This window comes from Physella acuta, unplaced genomic scaffold, assembly GCF_028476545.2.
Source record: "Physella acuta isolate Inbredline_101_S28 unplaced genomic scaffold, ASM2847654v3 ptg000829l, whole genome shotgun sequence".
NCBI classification, from domain to species: Eukaryota; Metazoa; Mollusca; class Gastropoda; family Physidae; genus Physella; species Physella acuta.
Window position 1 is genome coordinate 215,768 of NW_026732347.1, and position 14,692 is coordinate 230,459.

Below are 14,692 nucleotides of genomic sequence, written 5' to 3' on the forward strand. Positions count from 1 at the left end.
TTTGCATTCATGTGTTTACCCGAAAAGCGAGCGGTTTTGTCTCAAACTTCTAGATTTCTATAGCTCGGTTGCACTGGAAGTACTTTCTCAACGTACATTGTTAAATGAGGGGGAAAATACGGGACAGTTTAGGGGAGATCACTACTGCTATAGTTTGTTTGGTCTCCCTTTGTTTATGTAAGTGTATACAATTTGACATCTAGTACAGTCAATAGTAAAGTTGGGTGCGTTCAATTTATAAAAATATAGACATTTTTTGGGAAAGAGTTCACCTATTCACCTACACATTATTTATTGCAGTTCATCGTGTAGTTTGACCAGTGATTTATTTTTTGCAGTAGAGATATATTTTGTTTTAACAATGTCAACTGCCATGTTTTCTTCAGTTAAATGTTGGCTCTTTCTGTTTTCTAGATTACATTTTCAAAACCTTTCATTCACTAGTACCACCAAACAGAAATTAATCATAACAAAAATCTTGAACATTTTGCTAATTTGTTTTATTAACACGCCAAAAGCATAATTTTATATACAAAGCATCAACAGAAACATGACGTCTTTATTAACATGGAGATCACAAATCAATCTGTGAAATGGTAATAAAATATTATTAGATGGTATGGTTTCATATTCAATTCACTTTTTAGTAAGGATAAATCAATATAGTTGGTTTGAATTGTTTTTTGTTGTTTTTTTGTAATTGAAATTAACAGGGCAGTTTGTCATTTTGTTTCTTTTAGAACTTTAAAACACGTATTATATCTCACCTGTATGTTTAGAAAACGGTAGGAACCTCGGAGATGTCATCTGTACAGGGTGTACTCTGCCAACTTGGGCCACAGTCAACATCTGGTCTGGTGGAGGATTTCATGCCGTTTCTGGGGGATACAGTTAGGACATTGGTTAGGCTCTATACACAAAGTTATTTGATACGTTTATAGAGCAAGCGATAGTTAAAGATCACATACTGTTCGTGAACAATCTAACTAAGAAACAAAAAACCCAGCTGAACCCACCTGCAAAATTCGAACTTCTTCCTGCATTTGCCGCAAATAGTTTTTGTCTCCTGGCCATTAGACAAACAAAATCTGGCTTGTTTAGCTGACTCGAAACATTGGAATGCGTCGCCTGACTTAGGGCACCAGTAGTTTTCTGTTGCCAGGACGGCTGGAATAGAAAAAGGTTTCAAATGCGACTAATATTAAAATGATTAAATAACAGCTATCAAACTTATTGTAAATACATAATTATATTAATTTAAAATAACGAAATAAAATTGAAAAACATCTAAATAAAAGTCATCACATTGAGATTGATCTTTAAAAAAATTTGATGAAATCAAGTTAAACTGACCACAGACGACGAGAGAGAGGAGAAAAACTTCTTTGATCATCTTGGTAGAGCTGGCGTCTAGGTGAGTACTGCAAGAGTTGGGTGACGAGCACACAGCCAGGCCTCGCTTTTATAGGGCGAGAGTTGATTGCTTTGACTGAAGTGCAGTTATTTGAATCAATTAAGCATTTACGTTAATTTCCTTAATTAGTATTTCCTGAAAACATGAAAATTTACATTATCCGGAGGGATCAAATAGGGAGTACCAGAGTGAACTGAGTAAAACATTAAAGAACTAAAGCTCCTCTATAAAAAAAAAAAATCATTAGTTAAACAGCAGCCGTTGTGTGAATTGAAGTCACTGTTGCAAATATCAGAAGCACTTTCCCACTTAACCCTCTGAGAACTAATGAGCGGTAATTTACTCTACGTCACGTGCATGATCTGTCACGGTAGACACGTGAGTCGACAGCTCGTGTCTCTAGGTCACGGGTGCGCGAGGTCTGCTTTTGTTGAGCTTGGAGAAGTATCAATGGCTGAATGTCAATGCTAATTTCACGTGACAACCTAATGCTATGTTGAACGTGTTTTGAAAGTAGAAATTTGTATAGCTATGAAATATGTGTTCAATATTTTATAAATTTTATTTTTTTTGGCGTTTCTAACATGCAAATAATGTTCACATCTTAAAATGTACGAGCTGACCCACACTGTAAGCATACGCCGCTATTTAGTTGTTTTATTAGCTACTTTTCAGTAATTCATAATTTGTGAATTCGACAGTACCCTCTCCCCCCCCCCCCATCCCCCCCCATCCCCCCCCCCCCTCCTTACTTGGTGGTGTCTTCTATGGTACCCACGTAGAGGATTATATATATAGATGCTGTTATAAATTACAGCTTAATGACAATTTTTTCTCTATTGATCAGCAGTTTTCTTACAATTCTGAAGCGATGTAGCTTAACATTTTCTAATCCTACACATTTTTATGTTACCGACGTGGTGTTAAACGTTGATTTACTGAATCTATTTTATCATCAATACATTTTTAAAGCTTTTTTTTTTCAGTAGCAGTTCATTTATAAAATATTGTGAAAACGTGATGGATAGATAGTCCCTTCATAATGATGACTATTTTTTTAAAGTTATTATCCTAGCCACTAAACTACTTATTTTGCTCCATAATCTTTTTAGAAATAGGCCCAACCGTATATTTTAAATTTCACTGTAGGCTTACGAGCATTTTTATTTTGTGTTTGTGGTTAAATATAATTTACGTGTCTACTTTCTTAATTTAAAAAAAAAATCAAACAAATAAAGTTATTAGAAAGTTAAAGTAAAACTAAAAAAAAATTGTACATGACGGATAAATTTGTAAGCAGTCAGAAATTTTAGAAGTTTGAAAAGGCTTGTTTACTGTTTGTATGTATGATATATGACCTATTTCTTTCCTTCTAATTGCTTGTACCCCTCTAGGTTAATTTCCATTTAATTAGCAATTAGCACCGGGTAAACGATCGGTGCAATTGTCATCAACCCACTCGAAAACGCCAGTTTGTCTAAGTGAGGTACTCATCTAGAGTTGAGTGTGAGCTCGAGGTGGAGACTCACGTGTTGGCTGTGTAACCAGTCACGTGGTTTACTGTAACCGGTCACATGGTTTACTGTAACCAGTTGCATGGTTTACTGTAACCAGTCAAATAGTTGACTGTAACCAGTCAAATAGTTGACTGTAACCAGTCAAATAGTTGACTGTAACCAGTCACATAGTTGACTGTAACCAGTCACATAGTTGACTGTAACCAGTCACATAGTTGACTGTAACCAGTCAAATAGTTGACTGTAACCAGTCACATAGTTGACTGTAACCAGTCAAATAGTTGACTGTAACCAGTCACATAGTTGACTGTAACCAGTCAAATAGTTGACTGTAACAAGTCACATAGTTTACTGTAACCAGTCACTGGTTTACTCTTATCAGATATTTTTTGTACTATCATGATAATTCAGTTAGAGAAGAAACACACAAACACACACATGATCACAAAAACAACACACACACACTAACAAACACACAAAAATATACTAAATTTCTACACAAAAAAGTGGGTAAAGTGATGTAGTGGGAGGGGGGTAGGGATGGGTGGAATTGTTGAGTCCACTTGGCCATGATTTTCTAACTCACGTGTTAGTGTAAATGCTTTTATGTTATTGTTGGTTGTACGAGAGGGGTATGGTATTTCAGAGGCGTAGCGAGGGGGGGACGGGGGGGGGGGACATATATCCCCGGGCGCCGACCTTAGGGGGCGCCAAATTGAAAGTTTGAGGGGGGGGGGATGCAAATGAAAAGTTCGAGGGGGGGGTGCAAATCGAAAGTTTGAGGGGGGTGCAAATGAAAAGTTCGAGAGGGGGGTGCAAATCGAAAGTTTGAAGGGGGGTGCAAATGAAAAGTTCGAGGGGGGGGTGCAAATCGAAAGTTTGAGGGGGGGGGTGCAAATGAAAAGTTCGAGGGGGGGTGCAAATCGAAAATTTGCTCCGAGGGGGGCGCCAAATTGAAAGTATGTCCCCGGGCGCCGGGAAGGGTCGCTACGCCTCTGTGGTATTTGAGGTGGGTGTGAGGGGGAGGGGTGGAATAGTGAGATGATTAAACGAATATTTATCACTCGCTGTGCCATTGATAATGCTAATTTAATGTATAAATAATATATCAAGATATTCCACATGAGTTTCGGTAATTTTCACCGCATGCTAATGTGTTAAGAAAACTGGAGTAATTGTTATAATTGTTAATTAACGTAATTATGTTTAGACCAGTCTCCCTATAAAAGCGAGGCCTGGCTGTGTGCTCGTCACCCAACTCTTGCAGTACTCACCTAGACGCCAGCTCTACCAAGATGATCAAAGAAGTTTTTCTCCTCTCTCTCGTCGTCTGTGGTCAGTTTAACTTCAATTCATTAAAGTCATTTATGACTTTTTAAAAAGATAAATTTCAATGTGATGACTTTTATTTAGATGACTGTTGTTGGTTTTTAAAAATTTGTTTCGTTTTTTTTTAAATAATTAAAGTATTATTTATAAGTTTAATAACTGTTATATAATCATTTTAATATTGGTAACATTTGAAAACTTTTTTTTCCCATTCCAGCCGTCTTGGCAACAGAAAACTACTGGTGCCCTAAGTCAGGCGACGCATTCCAATGTTTCGAGTCAGCTAAACAAGCCAGATTTTGTTTGTCTAATGGCCAGGAGACAAAAACTATTTGCGGCAAATGCAGGAAGAAGTTCGAATTTTGCAGGTGGGTTCAGCTGGGTTTTTGTTTCTTAGTTAGACTGTTCACGAACAGTTCAGCTATCGCTAGCTCTATAAACGTATCAAATAACTTTGTGTATAGAGCCTAACCAACGTCCTAACTGTATCCCCCAGAAACGGCATGAAATCCTCCACCAGACCAGATGTTGACTGTGGCCCAAGTTGGCAGAGTACACCATGTACAGATGACATCTCCGAGGTGCCCGACATTTTCTAAACATACAGGTGAGATATATCACTTTCTAAACATACAGGTGAGATATATCACTTTCTAAATATACAGGTGGGATTTTAAAAAACAACAACTTGCATTCGTTTTTAGAGCTTAGTTATTTGTTATTATTTTTTTTTTAATCATGATTTTTCCGATTTCACGATTAAGCTTATGAAATCAGAAATTTGAAAATGTAATACTTAAGATATAACACAAAAGAATTTATAAGTAGATAACCAATAACGCTTTTTAAAAGGCCAAATACATAAATAATTATCTACACGAAGTCCTCAAATATAATTCTATAATTAAATCTTTAAATTGACATTTTGGTATTTTCAATTCACAGATTGAGTAATGTCCCTTCTGTTAAATGACGACATAATATTGAGATTTTGCTGATGTTTTGTATATAATATTAAGTTATTTGAGAGGTAATAAAATAAAATTCAACCCTTCAAGCTCTTGCTCTTATGTATGTTGACTGTGTGTTTATGGAATGAAAGAAATGAGTTTTATAAATTGTACAAGAAATTGAAAATTGAACTCAAAGACAATGATAAGTTTAATGCTTAATTTTTTACATTTTTGGAAGAACGTCATACTAATTAAGCCACAAACCTGTGTTTTGTTAATTAGACATGCATCATTTGAAGAGGCTGAAACTCAAATAAAATTTTCTAGCACTAGAAAAGGCAAACAATAATAATATTAAATGCATTGATCATGATCGGGTCTATATCTATAAAGCTCATGGTCTTTAAACCGAAAAGTCTCTAGGCTTGATAAATGTACAGCCACCCTTAGATTGAAAACTCCAAAATCAAACAGCTGTATGGCGCATAATATGGTTGACTCGTAATATTTTATTTTGTTGGTAAAAAAAAACATGACCTTCATTACAATTACAACCGATGAAGAAAAATGCATCGATATTTTCAAAAGTGAAAATAATTAAATTAAATTTTGAAAAAAAACAACGACAACAGCAACGAGAAAACACAACATAGTCGTGCAAAACAAGGGTCGGAAACTCCTAAAAAACAACATCACCTACTTCGTTAACATAAACGACTTGGGATATAAAACGTGCTAGGAATTCATCACATCTATCTTTAAGAAAGACACAGTTGATTAAAAACAGACAGTCGGCCATATTTAGATTGCTAGTTTGAAAAATGTGTACCAATGTTGAACGTAACAGCCACATTTAGCATGTATGTGATCTTTTTCAAACTGTAAATTTATAAACATCTCGGACTGAATGGGCGGGCGGGCGGGCGGGCGACCACATGAGTGGCGAATGTTAACCCTTAAGTCCAAACTCTCCGTGTGTTAGCTAGGAACAGTAACTCATCAAGGGGACAAAACTCTGGATTTGCCTTTGTACACCTAAAAATAAACAGCAAGGCAGAAGCTGTTTGGTTTATGAGTTTTCTCTCCCAGATTATTGTCGTCCGAAGCTAACAAGCCACATCGTAAATTCTCCCTCCAGTCCATGCGGATGGACATATCTTCACAATCTACAAACGTCGACCCAACCTTCTTCCACTGTCTTTCTAATGTCAACATCTTACACTACCCAGAAATCTTTACGTTGTAGTGTTCGCTAGTTATCTATCACTGTCAATGTTTTATTTAACATCCATAACAAGTCTTGTCTCAGTAACCCTAACGTTTAAATATTGAGTTACACTAAATTTACAATCATTGTCAAGTGCCGAAATTTTAAAAGTATTAATCGATTGATTCTTAATGTCAATCATACATTTCTTTTCTTGTATTATCAACAACCAGCCAGCGCCTACTTTGCAACCCTAGTTTTGGTGCGATCAGAAGAAAATTGTGCACTGTTTAGCACCAGCTTTGAACGTCACTATAGCCCACAGACATCTTAGGAGTTGCGGCATCCACGTTAGTTTTCTTGCATCCAGTGCAAGAAAACTACACACAATGTAGAGTATATTTTTTATTGGAAGTTAGGGTGGGGTAAGGAGAATCATACGCTTATTTAACCTTTCATCCTGCACTTTAGGATTGTTGTGTAGTAAACCTTTTTCGAGTTCCATTTTCATGAAGCGCACGGTGAAGAGTAAAGTTTTTTTTCGAATGGTGCAGTCTTAGACTGTAGAATCTAGGTTTAGATCTAGATCTAGATCTAGATCTGTTAAACATTTTTGAAATCGTGTGAAGTTCTGTCAAAATTAATGTGGTTATAAAAACTTTACTGTGAGTTTTTTTTTTTTTTTAAATCAGGTTTTACTAAAGTTTGGATGTAGATCTAGATTCTAGACTAGATCTATTTGGTGTTATATTTCCGATGATAAAACAATTTTTAAAAAGCCAAAAACCATTTGGGCTTATTAATTTTAGAACAGATAATGTAAACAATAAATGACCAAACAATGAAACGTGGTTTAAACATTTTTTTAAATTGAAAAATTGTATCTGCAATATTTTGAGAATAAATTAGTATGAAGTGGGGTTTTCAGATAATCGTTTACAACGCTCTTGTATAGATCAATGTTTGTCTTACGAAAGGGAAACATCAGGTTACAAATTAAGCTTGATGTTTATAAATTGAAATGTGGCCTTAAAATAAAAATATATTTTCAAGTTCTCTTGATTTGAACTTTTATAACATTGATTCTAAAAATAAGTTTATTCCTGCACGGCTGCGTTATGGAAAAAAAAACACGTTTTTTTTTAAAAAATTCATCACAACAATCGAACTCAACTCGTCAAACATGTCCACCTCATTTATAGATTCCCACTCTAAATACTCACTTAATAAGTGAAATAACAATACTAGGTTAAAATGTGTAGCTCGGTAGTTTTAATTTTTTTTTAATGTTAATATTTGAAATTAATACTAGTAAAATTAAAATCATGATCGTAAATATGATCAGAGTTTCTTCCAGGCATCTCTTCGGGGGAAGAAAGTCTACCGCCACCCCCCCCCCCCCCACCCCGAACGAAATGAAATTTATATAGAAAATATATATTTTTGACAGTGTCCGGCCCCCCGAAAATTGTTGTCCACCCCCCCCCCCCACCCGAAAATTTCAAGTGCACCCCCGGAGAAAAAGGTCTGGAAGAAACACTGAATATGACAGTATAAAACTAGCAACAATGCACAACTAGCGATTGATTTTAAAGTTTTATATAAAATCTTGCCTCAAAGGCAAAGGACTTAGGCTACTATGTAAAACCTAACTATGTGATAGTATGATTATAAATAAAATCATCTATTAAAAAACATGATTTATTTATAGAAATGTTTTGTTCATAATATTTTGTAGCAAAACACTTTCACATCTTGTTTCTTTGACCACAGGTTTCTCTAAAAACCGCAAGAACATTCGCCAACAATACACATTCCCCCAGAAGTTAATTAATGAAACGGAATCGGAAAGCTTAGTGAATTGAATACAAATTCTAGAGAAACAAAACATGCATCATAGGTCATCTGAACAATCTAGCAAAGCGATGCTTGAAGCATCTATCGTCCGGTGGAATGTGCAGTAGACGTCAGCAAGCCTTGGAGTTGTGAAGAACGAACAATGGCGTTGAATATGGATCACCCCTCCGCCTTCTCGGTTCCCCAAAAGAAGGCAAGCGCACCCGTCCAGCTCTCTAAAACTACAAGTCAGTTGAAAAAACCGGCAGTTACCAAACAAGGAAAAGATGCTATGAACCGTTTAGCGGCTGAAAAAAATCCTATATTCAGGTAACTTGTTGCTTCAAAGCCGGGCAGTCAATTGCAAATACTATCATTAATCTTTAACTCCAGGAGAAACCGATTCCCTTGTTTATCAAAACAATCTCGTAACGAGTTTTCCTCAGGTTAGGATTATGATCAGTACAGTTTAGGGCCACTACCTCAGCTAAATTACTGTTTACTAATGCCCTGATGGGAAATATATTAAAAGGTCCCTAAAACTAAAAAACATACAGAACAGCGACTATGTACCTTAATTAAAAAATTTTTTAGCAGTTAAAAGAACGCCAGCAAGTAAGTTAACTCTCTCTCCCTGTTACCCCCTTGATCCACCCTTCCCCCACCCCTCTCTCCATTACATCACCATAGACCCTCTTCCCTTATCAACAGATATAAGTCAACGATAGGGCACTTGCCAAAAGAAGCTGAAACATTTGTTTACGTCAAGAGAAAAGATAGGGTGAGAAATAAAATTATCGTAGTTCCAGAGATGGTTTATCCCCTTGAAGCAAACAGGTCAGTTCTTTGATATTACTCACGATGTTATATACATAACATACATTGCTCCATCTTTTGCCGGACTTTATTTCTACCCTCACACACACTGCCGTCCATATTTTACCCACATTGTTCCATCTCTTGCAGGATTTGTGTCCACACACAGCCGTCCATATTTTACCCACATTGTTCCATCTCCTGCAGGATTTGTGTCCACACACCACACACTGCCGTCCATATTTTACCCACATTGTTCCATCTCCTGCAGGATTTGTGTCCACACACTGCCGTCCATATTTTACCCACATTGTTCCATCTCCTACAGGATTTGTGTCCACACACCACACACTGCCGTCCATATTTTACCCACATTGTTCCATCTCCTGCAGGATTTGTGTCCACACACCACACACTGCCGTCCATATTTTACCCACATTGTTCCATCTCCTGCAGGATTTGTGTCCACACACCACACACTGCCGTCCATATTTTACCCACATTGTTCCATCTACTGCAGGATTTGTGTCCACACACCACACACTGCCGTCCATATTTTACCCACATTGTTCCATCTCCTGCAGGATTTGTGTCCACACACCACACACTGCCGTCCATATTTTACCCACATTGTTCCATCTCCTGCAGGATTTGTGTCCACACACTGCCGTCCATATTTTACCCACATTGTTCCATCTCCTGCAGGATTTGTGTCCACACACCACACACTGCCGTCCATATTTTACCCACATTGTTCCATCTCCTGCAGGATTTGTGTCCACACACCACACACTGCCGTCCATATTTTACCCACATTGTTCCATCTCCTGCAGGATTTGTGTCCACACACTGCCGTCCATATTTTACCCACATTGTTCCATCTCCTGCAGGATTTGTGTCCACACACCACACACTGCCGTCCATATTTTACCCACATTGTTCCATCTCCTGCAGGATTTGTGTCCACACACCACACACTGCCGTCCATATTTTACCCACATTGTTCCATCTCCTGCAGGATTTGTGTCCACACACCACACACTGCCGTCCATATTTTACCCACATTGTTCCATCTCCTGCAGGATTTGTGTCCACACACCACACACTGCCGTCCATATTTTACCCACATTGTTCCATCTCCTGCAGGATTTGTGTCCACACACTGCCGTCCATATTTTACCCACATTGTTCCATCTCCTGCAGGATTTGTGTCCACACACTGCCGTCCATATTTTACCCACATTGTTCCATCTCCTGCAGGATTTGTGTCCACACACTGCCGTCCATATTTTACCCACATTGTTCCATCTCCTGCAGGATTTGTGTCCACACACTGCCGTCCATATTTTACCCACATTGTTCCATCTCCTGCAGGATTTGTGTCCCCAAACACCAGGCACTAGAGGATGACTGGCGGGCCTACCGCAGTGCCATCCACAACTTCTACGCCATCGCCAGGTCGCAACAACAGCCGTGGGAACGGGAGTTGGAGCAGAGCAAGATTCTCGCCATCGTCACGCGAGTGTTGTCCTCATCTGGGTACTGTCCGCGGTCTTTGATTTCATCTAGGCACCAGCAGCTGATTTATCTTTTTATTTTCATGAAACAGGAAATGGGGTGGTCTTTAAAAAAAAAAAGAAATCAGCACGTCACAAATCATAATAAGTTTATTACATTTTAGCAGAAATACGATCATAGTTAGGAATTCGATATCAAGATCTTCTATTCCTCTCTTTAGCTAACCCTCCCCTTAAATCTTCTCTGTGTCCTTAAATTGTCCTATCTCTATCCTACCCAACCCCACAATGTCCTTAAATTGTCCTCTTCCATCTCTATCCTACCCAACCCCACAATGTCCTTAAATTTTCCTCTTCCATCTCTATCCTACCCAACCTCACAATGTCCTTAAATTGTCCTCTTCTATCTCTAATCTACCCAAACTCACAATGTCTTTAAATTGTCCTGTTCTATATCTATCCTACCCAACCCCACAATCCTCTCAATGTCCTTAAATTGTCCTCTTCAATCTCTATCCTACCCAACCCCACAATGTCATTAAATTCTCCTGTTTTATATCTATTCTACCCAACCCCACAATCCTCTGAATGTCCTTAAATTGTCCTCTTCCATCTCTATCCTACCCAACCCCACAATGTCCTTAAATTGTCCTGTTCTATATCTATTCTACCCAACCCCACAATGTCCTTAAATTGTCCTGTTCTATATCTATCCTACCCAACCCCACAATGTCCTTAAATTGTCCTCTTCTATCTCTAATCTACCCAAACTCACAATGTCTTTAAATTGTCCTGTTCTATATCTATCCTACCCAACCCCACAATGTCCTTAAATTGTCCTCTTCCATCTCTATCCTACCCAACCCCACAATGTCCTTAAATTGTCCTGTTCTATATCTATTCTACCCAACCCCACAATGTCCTTAAATTGTCCTGTTCTATATCTATCCTACCCAACCCCACAATGTCCTTAAATTGTCCTGTTCTATATCTATTCTACCCAACCCCACAATCCTCTCAATATCCTTAAATTGTCCTCGTCCTGTTAACTTAACCTCTACATTTCTGGCCATGTCTCTAGCATACTCCTTTAATTAATTCTGTCAATGATCTTATCTTTTTCGTAACCTTTGACCCGAGTGCTCTTCTCAATACTCTCAATGACGCTACGTTTCATTTAGACCTTTGACCAGAATGCCCCCCCTCCCCCGCTCCTCCCTTCAATACTCACACTGACCATACGTTGTTTTTGCAGAATGCCCCCTGAACTTCTATCCAAGACAAACGTCTCAAAAATTATCCCCAACGCCACTGTGGATCTGTACAAGAACGGTATGGCCCACCCAGCCGGGTTCCTCTACCGGCACTACAAGAACGGGAAGGTGCCTCCGCAGATGAGAAAGTCAAACGTGAAAAATATCGTCATTTCAGGTGGGTCACCTACCGCATGTGCTGTTCATGGAGCGGCATATACACATGTACTTGTTGGATGCTTTCTGATCAGCGCGACAAATACTGATTATTATAGTACAAATACAGATCTATGGGGATGCGGGGTTTCTCCAATTTATTGAATTTTAAAAAATATTTTTACATTTAATTACATGAACACACACACACACACAGAAACCCTCGCCCTAATTCCCATAAAAAAATGTAAAGGCTAGATCCAACAAAGATGTAACTTACTATAATACAGATCCAAATGGTTAGAGCATACATTTTTCCTAAAAGTTTAATGAAACCAAATCATTCAAACTGCTAGCGCCATTGTGGCAAGTTGGCTACGCTATTAAAACCATTATTTTAGCAATAGGCTTTAGATCAGTCAAAATGTTTGTAAAAATCCCGTTAGTCTAACTGTATTTCAAAGTTTTGATTTAATGATAGATCAATATCTGTGTTTGCTCTGTGATCCCTTCTATAATATCTGTGTTTGCTCTCTCTGATCTGATGATGATCCTTTCTATAATGTCTGTGTTTGCTGTATGCAGATCCCTTCTCTAATGTCTGTTTGCTCTCTATGATCCCTTCCATAATGTCTGTGTTTGCTGATCCCTTCTATAATATCTGTGTTTCCTCTCTATGACCCCTTCCATAATGTCTGTGTCTGCTCTCCCCAGATCCCTTCCATAATGTCTGTGTTTGCTGATCCCTTCTATAATGTCTGTGTCTGCTCTCCCCAGATCCCTTCCATAATGTCTGTGTTTGCTGATCCCTTCTATAATGTCTGTGCCTGCTCTCTATGATCCCTTCTATAATGTCTGTGTCTGCTCTCTATGATCTCTTCCATAATGTCTGTGTTTGCTGATCCCTTCTATAATGTCTGTGCCTGCTCTCTATGATCCCTTCTATAATGTCTGTGTCTGCTCTCTATGATCTCTTCCATAATGTCTGTGTTTGCTGATCCCTTCTATAATGTCTGTGTCTGCTCTCCCCAGATCCCTTCTATAATGTCTGTGTCTGTTCTCTGCAGATCCCTTCTATAATGTCTGTGTCTGCTCTCTATGATCCCTTCTATAATGTCTGTGTCTGCTCTCTGCAGATCCCTTCTATAATGTCTGTGTCTGTTCTCTGCAGATCCCTTCTATAATGTCTGTGTCTGCTCTCTACAGATCCCTTCTATAATGTCTGTGTCTGCTCTCTATGATCCCTTCTATAATGTCTGTGTCTGCTCTCTACAGAACCCTTCTATAATGTCTGTGTCTGCTCTCTATGATCCCTTCCATAATGTCTGTGTTTGCTGATCCCTTCTATAATGTCTGTGTTTTCTCTCCCCAGATCCCTTCTATAATGTCTGTGTCTGCTCTCTATGATCCCTTCTATAATGTCTGTGTCTGCTCTCTATGATCCCTTCTATAATGTCTGTGTCTGCTCTCTGCAGATCCCTTCTATAATGTCTGTGTCTGTTCTCTGCAGATCCCTTCTATAATGTCTGTGTCTGCTCTCCCCAGATCCCTTCTATAATGTCTGTGTCTGCTCTCCCCAGATCCCTTCTATAATGTCTGTGTCTGCTCTCTATGATCCCTTCCATAATGTCTGTGTTTGCTGATCCCTTCTATAATGTCTGTGTTTTCTCTCCCCAGATCCCTTCTATAATGTCTGTGTCTGCTCTCTATGATCCCTTCTATAATGTCTGTGTCTGCTCTCTATGATCCCTTCTATAATGTCTGTGTCTGCTCTCTGCAGATCCCTTCTATAATGTCTGTGTCTGTTCTCTGCAGATCCCTTCTATAATGTCTGTGTCTGCTCTCCCCAGATCCCTTCTATAATGTCTGTGTCTGCTCTCCCCAGATCCCTTCCATAATGTCTGTGTTTGCTGATCCCTTCTATAATGTCTGTGTCTGCTCTCTGTGATCCCTTCCATAATGTCTGTGTCTGCTATCTCCCTTCCATAATGTCTGTGTCTGCTCTCCCCAGATCCCTTCTATAATGTCTGTGTTTTCTCTCCCCAGATCCCTTCCATAATGTCTGTGTTTGCTGATCCCTTCTATAATGTCTGTGTTTGCTGATCCCTTCCATAATGTCTGTGTCTGCTCTCCCCAGATCCCTTCCAGCACATGTCCCGGGCTCCGAGCGTCAGCAGCACGGAGCCCGACTGGGACGCCGACGTCATCATCAATGGTACCGAGAAAACTGACCTCTTCGTCTACAACGAACCGGACGCCATCCCCGCCTCCTGCGTCAGGACCAACTTCGCTGTGCCCATCACCAAGCGCGTGGAGAACATCGTCACATCCGCCCACTACTCCAGGCAAGCTGACCGCAACATCCGCATAGCGCTGCCCGTCCCGCCGAGGGCACCGGTCGTACCGATGGTTTCGCCAAGCCTCTTGCCGAAACAGATGGGTTCGAGTCGCATGCTAGCGGCATCGCCGAACTACCTAGATAGTCTGATGAAGGGCGACAAGTACGCCAACGCCCTTAATCTCAGCCCCGAGTGACACATGGCGCTGACATGCCACATTTCGCAAGCCCCCACCAACGACATCATGCCTACAACATACACTACTAACACAATGACAAGACTCAATAGTGATGTTAAATGTTTTCATAATTTGTATCCAATAAAAGTATGCCTATACTTTATGGTTTATAAAGTG

The 14,692-nt window shown here is 39.3% G+C and overlaps 3 protein-coding genes across 4 annotated transcripts; 2 read left to right on the plus strand and 1 right to left on the minus strand.

Annotated features, from left to right (window-relative positions):
- Positions 1–487: 487 nt before the first annotated feature.
- Positions 488–1,470, minus strand: LOC131951801 (schistosomin). Its single transcript, XM_059314201.1, has 4 exons — positions 1,354–1,470; positions 1,017–1,167; positions 768–878; positions 488–586 (listed from the first exon to the last, which is right to left on the minus strand). Exons 1-3 carry the CDS (start codon positions 1,391–1,393, stop codon positions 776–778), a joined length of 294 nt encoding a protein of 97 aa, XP_059170184.1. The 5' UTR covers positions 1,394–1,470; the 3' UTR covers positions 488–586; positions 768–775.
- Positions 1,471–4,180: 2,710 nt separating this feature from the next.
- Positions 4,181–5,317, plus strand: LOC131951803 (schistosomin-like). The gene is made up of 4 exons (XM_059314204.1): positions 4,181–4,266; positions 4,478–4,628; positions 4,757–4,867; positions 5,206–5,317. The coding sequence occupies exons 1-3, from the start codon at positions 4,227–4,229 to the stop codon at positions 4,857–4,859; spliced, it is 294 nt and encodes a 97-aa protein (XP_059170187.1). The 5' UTR covers positions 4,181–4,226; the 3' UTR covers positions 4,860–4,867; positions 5,206–5,317.
- A 1,408-nt stretch (positions 5,318–6,725) lies between these two features.
- LOC131951797 (uncharacterized) lies at positions 6,726–14,676 on the plus strand. 2 transcript variants are annotated; one of them, XM_059314196.1, is made up of 6 exons: positions 6,726–6,811; positions 8,194–8,586; positions 8,968–9,093; positions 10,447–10,611; positions 11,845–12,020; positions 14,136–14,676. In XM_059314196.1, exons 2-6 carry the CDS (start codon positions 8,420–8,422, stop codon positions 14,531–14,533), a joined length of 1,032 nt encoding a protein of 343 aa, XP_059170179.1. In that variant the 5' UTR covers positions 6,726–6,811; positions 8,194–8,419; the 3' UTR covers positions 14,534–14,676. The 2 variants fall into 2 exon arrangements, with proteins under 2 accessions (XP_059170179.1, XP_059170178.1); XM_059314195.1 differs by having other exon boundaries at positions 6,728–6,845.
- Positions 14,677–14,692: the final 16 nt, after the last annotated feature.

Excerpts from the sequence above, each read along its gene's own strand:
- LOC131951803 (XM_059314204.1), top strand. The coding sequence starts at position 4,227 with ATGATCAAAGAAGTTTTTCTCCTCTCTCTCGTCGTCTGTG. Across the intron at positions 4,267-4,477 it reads CCTCTCTCTCGTCGTCTGTG|CCGTCTTGGCAACAGAAAAC; the intron begins GTCAGTTTAACT and ends TTCCCATTCCAG. Across the intron at positions 4,629-4,756 it reads AAGAAGTTCGAATTTTGCAG|AAACGGCATGAAATCCTCCA; the intron begins GTGGGTTCAGCT and ends TGTATCCCCCAG.
- LOC131951801 (XM_059314201.1), bottom strand. The coding sequence starts at position 1,393 with ATGATCAAAGAAGTTTTTCTCCTCTCTCTCGTCGTCTGTG. Across the intron at positions 1,168-1,353 it reads CCTCTCTCTCGTCGTCTGTG|CCGTCCTGGCAACAGAAAAC; the intron begins GTCAGTTTAACT and ends TTTCTATTCCAG. Across the intron at positions 879-1,016 it reads AAGAAGTTCGAATTTTGCAG|AAACGGCATGAAATCCTCCA; the intron begins GTGGGTTCAGCT and ends TGTATCCCCCAG.
- LOC131951797 (XM_059314196.1), top strand. The coding sequence starts at position 8,420 with ATGGCGTTGAATATGGATCACCCCTCCGCCTTCTCGGTTCCCCAAAAG. Across the intron at positions 10,612-11,844 it reads CGAGTGTTGTCCTCATCTGG|AATGCCCCCTGAACTTCTAT; the intron begins GTACTGTCCGCG and ends TTGTTTTTGCAG. Across the intron at positions 12,021-14,135 it reads GAAAAATATCGTCATTTCAG|ATCCCTTCCAGCACATGTCC; the intron begins GTGGGTCACCTA and ends TGCTCTCCCCAG.